Source organism: Aptenodytes forsteri, unplaced genomic scaffold (assembly GCF_000699145.1).
Source record: "Aptenodytes forsteri isolate BGI_AS27 unplaced genomic scaffold, ASM69914v1 Scaffold280, whole genome shotgun sequence".
In the NCBI taxonomy this organism is placed as follows: Eukaryota; Metazoa; Chordata; class Aves; order Sphenisciformes; family Spheniscidae; genus Aptenodytes; species Aptenodytes forsteri.
In genome coordinates, this window is record NW_008796042.1 from 1866212 (window position 1) to 1881778 (window position 15567).

The 15567-nt window shown below is 41.1% G+C and overlaps 1 protein-coding gene across 1 annotated transcript in view; it reads left to right on the forward strand.

Moving 5' to 3' along the window:
* The window catches only part of ALK (anaplastic lymphoma receptor tyrosine kinase), a 245971-nt gene that overhangs the window by 165803 nt on the left and 64601 nt on the right, over positions 1-15567 (forward strand). Inside the window, exons 6-7 of the mRNA XM_019473734.1 lie at positions 6703-6834; positions 8565-8665. Coding sequence (XP_019329279.1) covers positions 6703-6834; positions 8565-8665 — 233 coding nt within the window. The remainder of the gene's footprint in view (positions 1-6702; positions 6835-8564; positions 8666-15567) is intronic.

Sequence of the window (15567 nt, forward strand, 5' to 3'; positions counted from 1 at the left end):
TAATGGTATTTCTATTGTGTTCTACACTTTAATTAAAAAAACCTAGTAAATTATGATAATCAGTAGGTTGAATGCATTTTCATGTCATTGGAAGTAGAGAGACATATTATTTACCATCAACTATATGTCCAGATACACTGTTGTGTCTTTCTGCTCTAAATGGCTCTGCCTTGTGAGGGTAATCCTGTCTATACCAGTGGGAACAGCAGACCTCACAAGGTGGAGCTGTACCAATCATGAATGTAAACTAAATACCACCATAGGATGGGGCAGGCCTAGAGGAACATGCTTGCCTGTTATTTTCAAATGTTGGGTGCGCCTGTGGCTGGAGTCTCATCCATATTCACGTATCAGGAGGCTGGCTCTGCTCTTGCCCCTAGCTGCCACCCTGTATCCCATGGTTAGCCAGTCAGTAAAGTGACCAACCCCTCTCTCACATATGCTATCCACAGGGGTTGGTTTGGTTGCCTTTTCCCCCTCCATGCAGCATTCATCTCTAGCTATTTGCATAAAGCAGTATAGCACTTACGTTGTGTCAGCAAAGAATGTTTTGAGAATGTAAATGAGAAAATGTAAAAAGCAGAACATATTTAACCGACTGTATAGCTGAGCGTCACTCCCTAGCTTGGGGAGAAGACCACACGGCTTGTTTTCAACCACAGGTACTGGAAATGAGAGTTCTTACTCCCAGACAAAAGGCCTGAAAAGCACCATCTTCCACCCAAGCAACAAAAAAAAAAAGGCTTGCCTTAGAAAGAGCTTGAGTTGTGGGTATGTCTGCTTATCCACTTACAAGCCTGCTCAGTTCTAGGGCTGATTTCTCTGCTTTTGCCTCTTTACTGTGTTGAATATTGTTGGCATAAACTTCATACACAAAACAGAGAAATGGTCTGATGTTTTAGATGTCAGTTACATCTGCACAGCAGCCCAACACAAAACATATGTCATCTTTCAGCATTTCAGTTGTCATTTTGCTCCTGAGCAACACGGATGTTTTCATCAGCTTTTTGCAAATGTGGCAAAAAGTGATTCAGATATATAAAGCAGAGAAAGGGGTTTCCCAAATGCTTCTGCTTACATGAAAGAGCTGTCAGAAAAAGATGTAGCCATGCTCAAAACTGAGGGGAGAGCTTTTAAAATTACCATTAACCAAAGGCTTCTATCTTTGAGCTTCAAGATGATGGGGTATTTTTCCTTTCACAGTCTTTTAGCTGTGCAAAAGACTGATTTTTTTTTTTCTTCCTATTCATTTGATTTTTTTTTTTTCGTTTCTTAGCTGAAAAAAATCTCCCTAACGCCAGCTGTTTGTTAACATCTCTTTACTTATTAATGGCCAATGAAATGTCACGGTGCTTGTTCTGCATGCAACCAATTAGTCTGTGTAGAGAGTGTAAAACTTCCTATTCATTTGATTTTTTTTTTTTCGTTTCTTAGCTGAAAAAAATCTCCCTAACGCCAGCTGTTTGTTAACATCTCTTTACTTATTAATGGCCAATGAAATGTCACGGTGCTTGTTCTGCATGCAACCAATTAGTCTGTGTAGAGAGTGTAAAATCAGAGAGGGATGACCCCTAGAGAAAAGCATATTGCTGTTTGAGTCATAATCAAATATTCTTGCAGGAGCAAAAGATGGCTTCAAAGAGGCAGATGTGGAATTAGATGCCGAACTGTGTTGATTTGGGACCAGACATACAGGTTTAACAGACTGATGGAAGTGCCACACTGGAAATTACTTTGCAGAAGCATACTTTGCAGACACACATTAAGACTTCAGATAGTGGTGGTCTTATGTCTTTGCTAGTAAATTCATGCTTTTATGGATTATAACTTACTGCAAAAAAATAACATACTTCCTCTTATTGTAGTAGAGAATCACAGCTGGTATGGTACAAGACAGAGATGAAAACTCAAATTATTTACTAATATAGATTGGCAGAGCTCTGCTTTACAGAAAGGGAGAATTTGTTTCAGAAGTTTTGTACTTCTCTTTTTAGCTGACAATATCTTGGATTTTGGTTCAGTAATCTTTTGTTGCAGGGCAGTAAGTCTGGGCAAACATAAAAGTTTTACTGAAAAAAAAGTGCATATACTTTTGGCTAGTCCAAAATTATTTTACTTTCTGTCTCAAATTCACCAAAAAATTTCAACCTGGGAAAATATTGCTTAATCAGTCAAAGCATGTTAGGAAAGTAATGGATATATTTAAAAAAAAAAATTAAAAAGAATGGAGGTGCTGATAGTAAGTTTATTATCTAAAGACCCAGAACTTAGAGGATTCACCCACGATACGACAAACCCAGAACTGATTCTGTCTTCTGCCTAAGTGAATTTGAACCCATATTTCCTATTTCCATGGAGAGTTTCCAAGATTGTGGTCTGGAGTTCTGGTCTAGTTCAGAAGAAAAAGGGTTACTCAAGTCTCTCCTGAGGTTGCTCTTCCACATTTTATAAATTTTACCTGGAATAGGGATTGAAAGTAATGTCCTCCATCTTTCAAATAAATCTCATAACCACTGGGTTATAGGGTAATTTTCACTCTTTGCCTCATTGAATATTTAAAGATGTTAAACACATTGCCAGGTGAGATAAGGAAGACTAGTATCTGATTCATGAAAGGAATGACTCAGGCAGTGCTATGTGGTTGGAGGAGTGCATGCACACATCTGTCAAAAGACCAGATGGCAGCTAGAATAGGAACCTATAAAGTTTGAATTTGTGATAACATGAGCAAGTGACCAAAAAAGCATAGATAATTAATTCTACAGGGGCCAGTTTACTTTCCAGGCAAAAATGCATGAAGAAACCACTGGAATCATTTACGTCCTAGTGATAGATACAGCCCAGCAGAGTCTTCCTGCAAGCAAAATGATGAAGTAGCAACCTGTTGTCATACAGTGCTCTCTTAAGGTTCTTGTCTTGCATACACTAATCCTTTTGCTTCTTTCTTGATCAAAAGCTGTACCTCTAGCAACAAATCCTAACCTCTGGTAGTTCTGAACTCAGCAAAGCCTTCTGGGATTACAGGGTAACTCTTTGTTGACTGTGTTGAAAAGTATTTTCCCTTTTTATGCTTCATTTCTGGTAGAATTTGGCAGACCAACTTTGCTCGCATAGAGGCAGACATTGAAACAAACTCATGTTTAAGATTCATGGGCTTCTTTAAGTTCTTTGAGTAGGTGATCTTTTTGCCTTCTGAGATTTCCTCCTACATTTGGTAAAGGTCCATACATACCAGAGTAGACTTTTATGCTTGTGTCTTTTATAATATATGTCTGGAATTTCACCCAAAAGATTAAACTATAGTATCTGGTTGATTTACACCTAGTTTTGAATCAAGAGTGTGCTCCATCCACTTCATAAATTATGCCAGTTGCTAATTTTTCTTGCTATTAAAGGATGAAAAGTCTGTGTTAAAGCTAAAAAAAAGTGAACTTAATTACCTTTGAAGCAAAATCTAAATCATTCTGAAGGCTTGAAAATATTTGGTTAGGAACAAGTTTAACACCCTACAGCTTTTCTCTACTTCATCACTCAAATAAAAGCAGAGACTCTTATGTTCTCATAGTGCTCCAATCTCACTGGATTACTCTATTCTCTGTCCCGTATCCACAAGCTGCATCTTAATCTTTCTGAGGTCTAAATTTTTTGAGGTTTCTGTCACTAATGATAATATCCAACATGGCAGGTTTCAATAGGCGTAACTCCTGCCCCCACGTTTACTTGATTTTCCAATGAAGTCAGATTAGCTTTCCCTCATCAGTGCAGTGTCTGCGCTAATGTGAGTTTGAATTATAAACATTCAGAAAATTGAGAAGTACACGTTGATGGAAAAATGCTAGCCAAAGAGCTCTTTGTGGAGTAGCAATATGTGGAATCATAGGTACTGTATGTATTCAAAGTAAGAAAGAGCAGCAGAGAAAATGCATCCAGTGCACAGGACATCTGAAAATTCATAAAAAATTAATTTGTGGAGGAGGAATGAAATTTTCTGTGAAAGTAATAGCTTCTTATTTATGCCCTTACTCGTCATCGACAGTGAGCTTTTTCTGGCCTCCAGGCAGGGATTGCTACTTAGATGACTCCTCCTGCTGCTCTGACTTGTTTACATCATCCTAGATAGCGTATGGCCATGAAATGAATTCAGTTGGACACCGAGCCAAGCTGTTTCAGTAGGAATTCAGGGCACATTATAATTTGTCATTTTCTTTGGATCCCAGCCTCGGGCTGCGCGATGAAATATAATCAAGTTCTGTAGAGGGGTAAAACACAAGGAAGCAACTCTCTGCTTAACAGCTCCACATTTAAGGACTAGGCTGAATCAATTTGGAGATTTTTAAAAGGAAAAACTTGAAAAAGCCTTAACTCTAGTACAGGTTTTGATCTTTTCATGACAAATTTGGGTGCTTGCAGAAAATAACAATAAAACATGGCTCTCGCCTCCATGTCAGGTTCCAGGTTCAAATTTGGCCCTACTGAAAAGCCACAGATGTAAGATTTGTTTCAGTTTCCTCTGTGAAGTGAGTTGTGATTCAGACTCCTAAAAAATCAAATACTCGTAGACTAGACACTGTAGTTGTGGTGTTCCCCAGCTGTTTTCTCAGGGTAGACCAAGGAGTAGGTGAATGTGCCACTGACAATGAATTGCCTTTTGAGGTGTGTGAGTCAAAGTTGAGGCCCTGTGAGCAGGTATTTAATTGACCTGCAATGTCAGTCAGGGGGTTCTGCTGATATTTAAACATTTTGAATGATCTGGGGTTTGGATACTGGTGCCTCACTTCATAGATAGAAAATTTCAGAGGGAAAAATTCCTAATGATCACAACAAAATCTGAGTTCAGGAGTCTCCTCTTCTCATAGAGAAGCTCATGAAATTGCCACTATCACATGACCAGCGCATCCTCTTGCTTTAGGAGTTTGTAGTCTATCCTACATTTTGTAAGTGAAGAAATTTGTATTCTGATTTTGACAAGCAGTTGAAAGGAAAAACTAATTTCCTGGATATGGGGGTTTATAATGTGTTTGCACATGAAATTTCATTTTTATCTTGCAATTTTAAACAGATTTCTTGTCTCATTTTCCTTTCTTTCAAAAAAAACCAAAACAACCCACAACAAAAAAACCCACAGTTTTAGGGGAAGTTTAGGGGAACAGGGAAGGAGAAAACACATATGGGCTAAACTGGTTTTTAGTACAGATTTGAGTACACAATGGTGTAAAAACTTTGAGAAGTCAGGAATATCATCATCCCTTTTCTGGCTACATCTGTTCATCACAGCAGTTTTTCTGGTTTATTGGAACAAGGACCACCCCCACGGAACAAGCCTGTTCAGGGGCTTTGTACTGCCAGCCCCAATGACTAGTTAGTCTATATAGCAGGGTAAAATGACTGGTTGCTCTTCTTTACTTCTCTTCTGGCATCTTTAATGCCTAACGTAACTCTATATTAAAAGGCCACCTTATTCTGCCAGGCTAGCTTTGTGCTCTACCTTTTTCCCCGTAAAACCCATTTTGTGCCCTTTTATTACTGGGAAGCCTTCTGGTACCTGGCAAAATTGCCAGCTGCACCCTGGGTGCAGAATCTGTATTAAGGATCGTTAGTGATTCACTAAAAGTGAAAATCATGTTATAGTGGTTGTGATTTTACATGGCATTTTACAAGGTCTGTTTTCTGCTGAGGTTACTCAATAAGTACAGAGTCGGGCCTCATGTTGAAGAAGAGAAATGCAAAGGTAGAACTACACAGCAGTAGAAATTAGGGAGGCCGTGAGTGTTTATTGAGGATGATGGGAAAAATTATTTCATGAGTTTTGAAGGAAATGTGGGATTCGTGGCCGAGTAGAGGATGTTCACCTATGGCAATATAAGTGTATGGCTCAGGGCAAGAGGAGCAGTGCTTTGCACCCTTTGTAAGAAGAACTTGCAATGTAGGTAGAGAAGGAGATGAAGAAGGCATGAAGTTACCTTCTGCTTCGAATGAGATAAGTATTACTTTAAAACTAGTTAATTTAAAGGCAAAAAGCTAATGTATCTTTATTGTTTGGAGCTGGAAACTTGCCTGAAATCCCAAGCCAGTGACAGAATGAGTGGGCTTCAAAGCCTGAAAGTATGGCTTAAAATAAACTATACTCTTTTCATCCATTCATCTCACCAAACAGATCCACAGGTGCAAAAACTGAGGTACAAAATGATTCAGTGCTTTACCTGAGACAGCATCAGTGCTCACAGAGAGAAGAGGTCACATTGCTGAGCTGGGCTGACTAGAGACCTAAGCTGTAAGTGAGGGGAATAATGTTAGCAGCTTATCCCTGTCCAAGATTTCCCTCCATGGGGCTGCAGAAGCAGTGGTTAGGAAAGCCATCTCCAAGCTGTAACCTTGAGTGGGTTTATACCTGTGGAGCTGTAGAGGCCAGGTATTTAGGAGTCCCCATAGTGTACACTGAGATGTGTCCTCTCACTCAGATGCATCAAAGTGTGTAGGGAGTCACTTAGTCACAATCTGGGGGTTGTTTCCCTTGCTACCACCCTCCCCATGGTCAGGCACACACATGACTCCACACGAAAGGACTGAGTAGCTGTGGGGGTGCCCGCATGCCCTGAGCAACCTGGTCAGAAATAGTCACTGCAGCTTCTCTGTGAGCCCAGGAGTCTCCTCCTCAGCTCACCTGGGTTCTTCTGTATGTGTGTGTGTCTTTCCCTCTTGCAGAAAATCTTCCCTCTGGCTTTTACTGTTCGTTTGAAGAAGGAGACTGTGGCTGGATGCAGGGCTCTTCTGCGTCCCATCCTTCTCCATGGCGGATTGGAATCCCGGAGCACAACCGTTTTCCTTCAATAGAAGGTGTGTGAGAGTAAATAGTAAGTGCAGAGAATGAACAGCAGAGAGCAAAAAAGATACACAAATGGTGGGGAGAGGGAATAAAACACAAGGCACGTTTTCCTATGTACTTACATATTCAGCCTCCAGTGAAACAAAAGCCATCTTTCTACTCTAAGTGCTTTGAGCAAAAGACTATCCTGGTCACTTTCTGTCTTGAGGATATAGACTGGTACTTCAGGTCTCTACAACTGACACCAGATACTAATCCTGACCCTTTCTAAACAACTTCACCCCAAGTATTAATCTGCATGACCCTCCGCCATACTGATCTGTTTTTTTTCTTTCAGATTTTCCTATTTACTTCCTCTGTTTCTCTGTTCTGCTTCTTTTTTTCCCTTCTCATTTCCTAATTTTTATTCTCTGTGCTCCATTGTCCCTTGAGTTCCAATTCTATGTATAATTACTCTGTACTTGGTTCCTCTAGCTAAATCCCAGTAGTTCATTTCTAATCCTTCTCGTACAAACCCTTGAAGGTTTATACCTTGGGCATTGAACTGGTTGAGTTTTTGAACCATTGAACTGCTGGTTGAGTTTTGGCAAACAGGCTACCTGCCAGGATAAGTGTCTTCCTAATGCAATAATGTAAATAATTGGAGGCATTTATTGCTGAGGCACAGAGCATCTAAAGAGATACAATGATAACAGAGTTAACGGTATATAATCCCAACATTGCTTTAGAAAGTTAGATCCGGTGTTAAACATGAAGAGTAAGATACTCTACTTTTGTGTGAACTGGTATAGGCTACAGTGCATTTATGCCGTCTGATGGCTCAGCTCACGGTATTACTATTCACGGTATTATTATTTGGACATGAGGAAAAATTTCTTTACTGAAAGAGCGGTTAAACATTGGAACAGGCTGCCCAGGGAAGTGGTTGAGTCACCATCCCTGGAAGTATTTAAAAGACATGTAGATGTGACACTTAGGGACGTGGTTTAGTGGACATGGTGGTGTTGGGTCGATGGTTGGGCTCGATGAGCTTAGATGTCTTTTCCAACCTTAATGATTCTATGATTACAGACCACAAAGTGATGGAAGCATAGGTAAACATGAAGGCAAAGAGCCAGAAAGAGGGTGCTGTGGGGAGCTGGCAATAAAGTGCTGCTGATTCATGATTTGTCTGTGCTGTAGAGGCAATTTCAATGAAAGCCCAAATAACTGGGCTTTAAGTAGTGGTGGAGCTGGAGGGCAGTGCTGAAATACTGCAAATACACATCTTCTGATGCAGAGCTGCCAAGGAAAAACCTAGTGTTGCTACTGCCGTTGTTCCTCTAGTTACAACAAATGATTAAAGGAGCAAAGAGGCCTCCAGCTGCATTAATATTACTCTGGTGGTATTTTGCCATAGTTGTATTTTGTTTTGGGATTGGCCAAGATAAATATTCTCTTCCAAGTTACTTTTCGTTCATAAAAGATGTATTTTGTTATTGAGCCTTGCAAGGAGGATGAATCTGAAGTCATGGAGGAACAGAAGATAGCTGTAGGGGGAAGGTAGACAGACTTCTTAAATGTATTTCCTGAGTATGTTTGTTGGGTGAAGCTGCATCCCTAATAAATTGAAAAAGCCATCTGTTCTCTGGCATTCTCCTGTAGTAGGAGCCAGCTAACACAGGTTCTAGGGAGGTTTCACAAACCCTGAAACCAGAAGGTGAATGCTACAGTTTGACCTTCTTCCTGCTCTTTTATCCAGGTTGTGCACTCCTCCTTAACACCAGCAAAGCACCAGCAGTAGCAAACACTGTCATGACCAGCACTGCATTTCCAGCTCCTTTGAGGAACTCCCCCTGCGAGGCAAGTCCTAATGTTCTCTTTTCTTTTGCAATTTACAGAGTTTTTTTGTGTGTCTGACTCTGGTTTTCAAACATAGGCACTAGGTCAGTAGCACAGCAACCACTTTCTCTGATGTCTTATATATAAAATATACTTATTTAATGCCCCTGCATGCAAGGGAAAGATATGGTTAGCTGCTTGAAATGCCACAAAATGTGCTCTGAAAAGCTTGGCATATCTTGTCCTCATTGTATGGCCTCACGTGATGTATTACAATCTTCATAATTAGGTGTATATACTGTAAGTGTAGGGCAGCCAGCATTACATAAACACAAAGAGGAAGAAGCTTACTACATGAAGAAACATTGTATTTGCAAGATCCAAGAAAGAATAGGCTTCAGGACTGCCCCTGAGCTGCTCAGAAAATACGGCAGCAGAGATAAATTCATGTAGAATGGAACCAGGTTCTTCTTCAAGCAGAAAAGCTGTTGACAGTCATAAGACATCAACTTAAGCAAGTATATCAAGGCTTGCCAACCCTGCACAAATGGTAGTCATTTCTGAGTCAGCTGTACTTAACCCTTAGCTGCAGATTACAGAAAGATGACCTGTCTGCATCTTTTACTCTAGTCTATAGCCTCACAGATTATATTATCACTGATAGGATTTATTAATGACTTAGGACTTCGAACCATGGCTAGTGACTTAGAGCATTTCACATCTTGAATGGTCTCCCTGAAATGTCACACAAGCTCCTGGATCCTGGAGCAGAGGGATTTGGGAAAATCGATTCTAACAAAGCACAGTTTTCGTGTTTATTGGTTGAGCACTGAACAGACAGAAGAATCGGATTCTCCCTGTTCCACTGATCTTAAAATGCAGAAAGGACAAGAAGAGATACATTAGAAAGTTCTCTGGAATGAAAGTACATAGAAGATGGTGTTTCTTTGGCTTAAAGTTTGGTTTAGTTCACTTCTGTTGGATATCTCAGTTCATATAGCAAAGCGCATCTGTTTTTGCTCTCTTGATATATTCATGTCCTCCTTCTTCAGGAAATACATTCTACCTTGTTTTTCCTCCCTCCTGTGACAAAGGCGTATGCAGGTTCTGAATATTTTAAGACCTTGTTCTGCCATGGACCAGCAAGAGCAAGTGTTTTTCATAATCCACCTGACACAGGAATCAGAGTGAATGATTTCCCAATATGTGTATATTTTTTTTCTTGTGTATACAACAGTACAAATAATTAAACTTGCCGTCGGGGGAGAAGCTGCCATGTATTTCATCTGCTCACATGCCATCCCACCTCCGTCACTCCCCTTGGCACTTAAAAGGCATCCAGACACATCCAGCACTGCAGCTGTCGGTAATAAAGAGTGAAGGAGTTTGGCAAGGGTTTTGTCTCTTGCCTTTTCATATAGTGTAAAAGCTTCTCTTCTCAATGAGCCCCTGGTGGCTTCAAATTGTATTTTACTGGAACAATCTGTCTGTGAACAGAATAATTTAATTCCACTTTTCAGCACAACACAAGAGGAGAAAGGAGATATTCCCCCCCTACGCACTTATTCCTCCAATAGGTGCCAACAAACTTCCTTATAGTGAAATTATAGTCAGAAAAGAGGTTGTGAAAATACCATAATGCTGTCCTGTGTTTATTCACCCTCAATCACGTCCTGATTGAACTGGCTCAAGTTCAGGCACTAAAAGATGAGTTTTCTTCTACCTGTCATTGCTGACAGCTCCACCTGGCATGTCACAACCAGGACAGATTCTCTGGCAACTGAAATCCCACTGACAAAACTCACTCATGATTCATGAGGTAAAGGGATCTCAGCAAGTGTGTGTGAATTAGACCCATTTATTCTTCCACAGTCAGAGCAAGCCATAAACCTGCCTTCCCTTTTGTATTTGATCCAGCTCACATGCTCCTTTAGATATCTGCTTGCTTTCCTTGTGTGTTCACTTACATAGTGGCTAGTCCTGACAGCTGATTCCAGTACCATAGAGAGATTTGGCTTAGATTCACATCCTGCACTAATATATATTAATGGTGGAGGCTGTCCTTAAGCCTGTCATTTAACATCCTTCCTCCTCCTTGTATGCCGTGTCTACCCCAGTATCAACATGCCTAGCTCAGCTGAACTCCTGGGGATGAGACTGAATGTGCTGCCCTGGCTACTCAGCTCAATCACCTCTGCTGGGTGAGTAGAGCTTACCCCTGCTCTGTGCACAGGACTTTATCAAAGGCCTTATGCTGCAAGCCCTGAGAGCAACAAGGCCAGCAGACGTCCCCAGTTTGCTGATCCTGACTCCCCTCTCTTCTCTCCCTGCTACGTGGAAGCTCTGGGACACTACTAGACCCGCTGTTTACTGAAGCTACTATTTTTTCCCCTTATCCCTTAATTTGCTTTTATTTTATCCAGTCATGTTAGACAATTACGCCCACCATAGCAAATGCTGACACCCTGCTTTTTAGCCTGAGGTGTATGTAGGAGTTAGTTAGTTACTTCAACCTCAGCATGAGGAGCATTACCTGCTGCAGTACCTGCAGTACCAGGCTGGAGGATTCTGGTTTTTGGCCAGAATGTCCATGGAACCAGGACTCAATGCTGATAAGGAAGCAGTCAAGCAGTCCACAGCAGGTGCCAGCCACAAAGAATTTGCCAATGCTTCAGGCTTGTTTTTTGTCCCTCAGCCTGGCTGTTTAATCTTCCACTGTGATAGACTGGCAACAGAGATGACTGAACAGTCTGAGAAAATGACTGCTGACACCTTGGAGACTTGTGGGGTGCCCTGGTCCAAACACCTTCCCTGCTGAGGTTCTGGGCAGCTGTTTGCAGTAGTGCTGATGCTAGCATTTGGAGACTCCAGAGCCTGGATGATCTTTGGCATACATATTGTGGCTAAGTGCAGGACAAGCACAACCCTCCACCTTTGTGCTCTCCCCAGCTTGAGGTTGGTTACCAGGAGCGTGCTGGGCTGCTTGCAGGCTGTGCTCCCCTAGCGTTTCCCATGCCCTGTGGGAGACTCCTCATTAACTCAGTAAGGGAAAAATCAGCCTGACCTACTCTGTACTGCCCCACATGCATCAAAAGATGAGAAGAGGGTAAAGATGCATGCAGGAGAGAGTCATAAACACAGCCTGTACTTTCCCACATGTGTTTGGGATTGGCCCTAATGTGCCTTGCACTTTGTGTATACCTTTGTATTGCACTTTGCTCCTGTTTGTTTTGAGCAGCTTTATATTTTCATTTTCTTTGTTCTTCAGTGCTTTTGGGAGGTTAGAGGAGTTAGTTTGTGATGCTGCCCTTTGTTCTTGGTCCAGTTAGTTTTTCTCTTTCTTTTTGTTGTTTTATTAAATCTTGGCTAGAGTATCCTGGCTTCAAAAAATCTTGTTTGCAGTCCAGACAGTCTTTGTTATCTTTTTCATGTTGCACATTTGGTAGAGTCCTTTGCCTATTGACCCCATTAACTGTGTGTTTAAAACCCAGTTTATGTGGTAGAGGGAAACTGTGGCACCTCTACTAAATCTTGGGGGAATGCAGGAAGTGATATGTGTAGTCCATGAAGAGATGCTCCATTACCCTGAAGTAGCCAGAAAGGGGAGACGCAACAAAAAGCTCAGCAAATGCTTCAGGAACCAAACAGAGTCACAGTAATCAAGAGCAAAAATCTGTTAATCCAAATGTAAATGTTCACTGGAAACAAAGCACGTGTAACTGAGCATAGGAATGCACATAAAGTGCAAAGAATTAATCCAAACAGTGGCCTGACTTAAAGACAGAATTTATAGAGCTTGAGCAATAAAGCACCCTTTCTCTTCACATTGTGATTCCCCTCCTCTGAGTGGGAATCAGTTGGCCTTCACAAGGCTGACAGGGCAAAGAGGATCGTGGGGTGGTTAGACACTTCCTCATTTTGAAGAAGACATCCATATGCATGTCATCAGTAGTTGTACTGCTGTCTGGGAATCTGGGAAACCACATTGCAATTAAAGTCTAAGGGAAGTGCTGTCATCTCAGACATCACCCATGGCAAAACTAAATTGCTTTGCCGCAGCTGATAGCCCCTTGGTGTGCACAGTTTCCAGACTATAATGGCCACCTACTTCCCAGTACTTTGCAAAGATGTCAGAGAGCTGACACAAGAGTGTTGCAGATGTCCAAGGAGCACTCACCTTCATGTGGAAGCTGGAGACTCAGTTCTGGCCCCCCATGTCTGGACAACGAGGCAATCCCATCTCCCTCAGTCCCAGCATTGTTGCTGTACAAGTGCAGAGTCACGTACGTTGACTTGCTTTTCATTCCATTTTTCAGAGATGCTCCCTGTCGTCTGCATCCTCAGGCTTTGAAGGATGCTGTGGTGCCTGTAGAGTCATATCTGTGTCTTCCCGAAGTGTTTGGGCTTCTCTCATAAAAAGATGTAAGACCAAGTCTAGGACTACTGCATTCTGTGAGGGCTTGGTACAGTGTGTACCTGCCTGGGCAGCAGTAGTTATACCTGTCCTGCAAGATTTCTTTTTGTGGTGGATTGTGACTGTTACTTCTGTTTGAAAGTCACTGCAGAAACATGAACATCTGGAGGCTGATTTTTAGAAAGGCTGTGCTTTGCTCAGCACAAGGGAATCTGTGATAGACCTTAGTGCCATATCTGAGAAGTAAAAGCCACGCAAGCAGTTTTGATGTAGGTTATAACAGAGAAGGAGAATAACAACAGCGGTGATGTTGTCTGGATTGTGATGAACTTGAAATTAGCCTTAAATGTTACCGCATGCATCTCCACAAAAGAAGGTGACTCTTTGCAAGAGGAACTACACTGTGATTGGGAACCAGATTATTTCATTTTTCTGTTAGATCCCGAGTCAAACATTTTAAAGGGTATAGTTGTGCTGAAAAACAATGAAAACAGATTCCTGTGACAGTAAAAGAGCTTTGTGCTTTTGGCCATGTCTAAAATAATGAAAATCTTTTTCTGATGCTATTTTGACATGTCAACTAGCTATTTCTTGAAAGCCACCATTATGTTGTGTAAGTAAGTACTAAACTGAGCCAGACTTCTTTTAAGCCTGAAATTACTTTCTGAATGTAAACATACTCTCTCTAGAAAATAAATATAATATGTTGATGTAAAACAGTATAGTTGAAGTTTGCCCTTTCATTCGGGTTTATAGGGATAAAGATGTTTTCATCCTCTGTGGTTATTAATTCAGTTCTCTTTTCTATGCAAAAGTGTATTTTTTTAAAAGCACGTAAATCAATAATATAAATCATACCTTGAGTGCATTCTGAGCCCCATGCTGACACCTGCAGAGCGTGTCTCTCTTTCTCCTCTATTCCTTGAGCTTTAAATAACTTAGAAGGGTACATGGTAATAACATTGACTCAGAACATTTATGAGCATGAAAAATGCAACATAGATAGGCCTCTAGCACAGCCTTTCATGTGCTTTATTTTGCAGAATGTTGTTAGCACCCTTTTTTCATTTTAAAGTGTTGTTTTTAAAATCTGTACAGCTTATTCACTGTTAATGTCTTTATCTTTTCTTGCTTCCTTTGCTACCTGGCTTCTGTGTCATTGGATTGGAGGATCTATAATATCTGAAATTTCTTGAAGGCCTGGTCACTCCACAGTACTCTGGCAGCAAAATTATGAACTCTTTCTCTCTCTTTCACTTTGCTGTCATCTTTATTTTTATGTTTGTTTCCTGAAATGAAGGTGCTTTTATTAAGTTCTTGATTTTATAAAAGTAAACATAAGTAAGAAATAATGTGAGAATAAACAGCATGAGAATCTGTTCATATAAAATACAAGCTTCTCTTGCCTGCCTAGGTATTTTAAAGCTACGTGATCAGAACAGTTAATTATCATTTTATCATTTACATAAGGCTTTTGCTTGCACATCTGAGTCCTAAGCAAAAGCAGAAGTGTCAGCAGACTAAAAGAGAGACTGAGTGTGCACAGTTGTTGATGTGGCCAAAAAACAGGAACAAGACCTTTTGGTCATCTTTCTTATTCATAAGAGTCCAAATTGCTGAGCAGTCCTACTAGATGTCTGCTTGTACTGTTGTATGCAACCATTTCTCATTTCTAGTAAGAAAAACAGTATTGCCAATGTGATAAACTTCATGCCTCAAACATAGTTCGTATTCACGTACAAACTTTACTGAGACCTGGCAACTGCAGCTATTGTCTAATTCTGTGTAAACCATATTCCAACTTGCAGCTTCAGTTTCTATTCAACGATGAGGTGTTTTCCAAGCCTCTTTAATGCCTGACTTACATTTACTGGGTCAGCACATTCACATCTGAAAACAACTTCTACTGTTTCCTGTCCAGTGAAGAAGACCCAAGACAAGAGTTATGTTTTTCAGAAAAATAAATGTCTGTATTTCAAGAATCCACAGTTTCTGTTTAGGAAAATTTTAAGCAATTCCTTTGAGCAAGTATTATAGGTGGGGGACAAGAACTGGGGGCATGAGCACTAAGTAATGTGCTGTGAGTCTCACAAGATGTAAGCCTGTGGTGCAGAGTTGGGGTGTGGGTAGCAAGATAGCCACCAGTGGGCTCCAACTACTGCAGTTCCTTGGGAGCAGGATGCCTGTAGGCTCTTCTCCGTCTTCTTAAAAATACCTTACTCCAAGCCCTGTTTGAAGTATGTTCATCATCTACCGCAACCATGGACTTCTGGAGGGCGGACTTTTCATCATCTACCGCAACCATGGACTTCCTGTTTGAAGTATGTTCATCATCTACCGCAACCATGGACTTCTGGAGGGCGGACTTTGGCCTGTTCAGGACGCTGGTTGAGAGAGTCCCTTGGGAGACAATCCTGAAGGGCAAAGGGGTCCAGGAAGGCTGGACGATCTTCAAGAAGGAAGTCTTAAAGGCGCAGGAGCAGGCTGTCCCTGTACGCCGTAAGAAGAA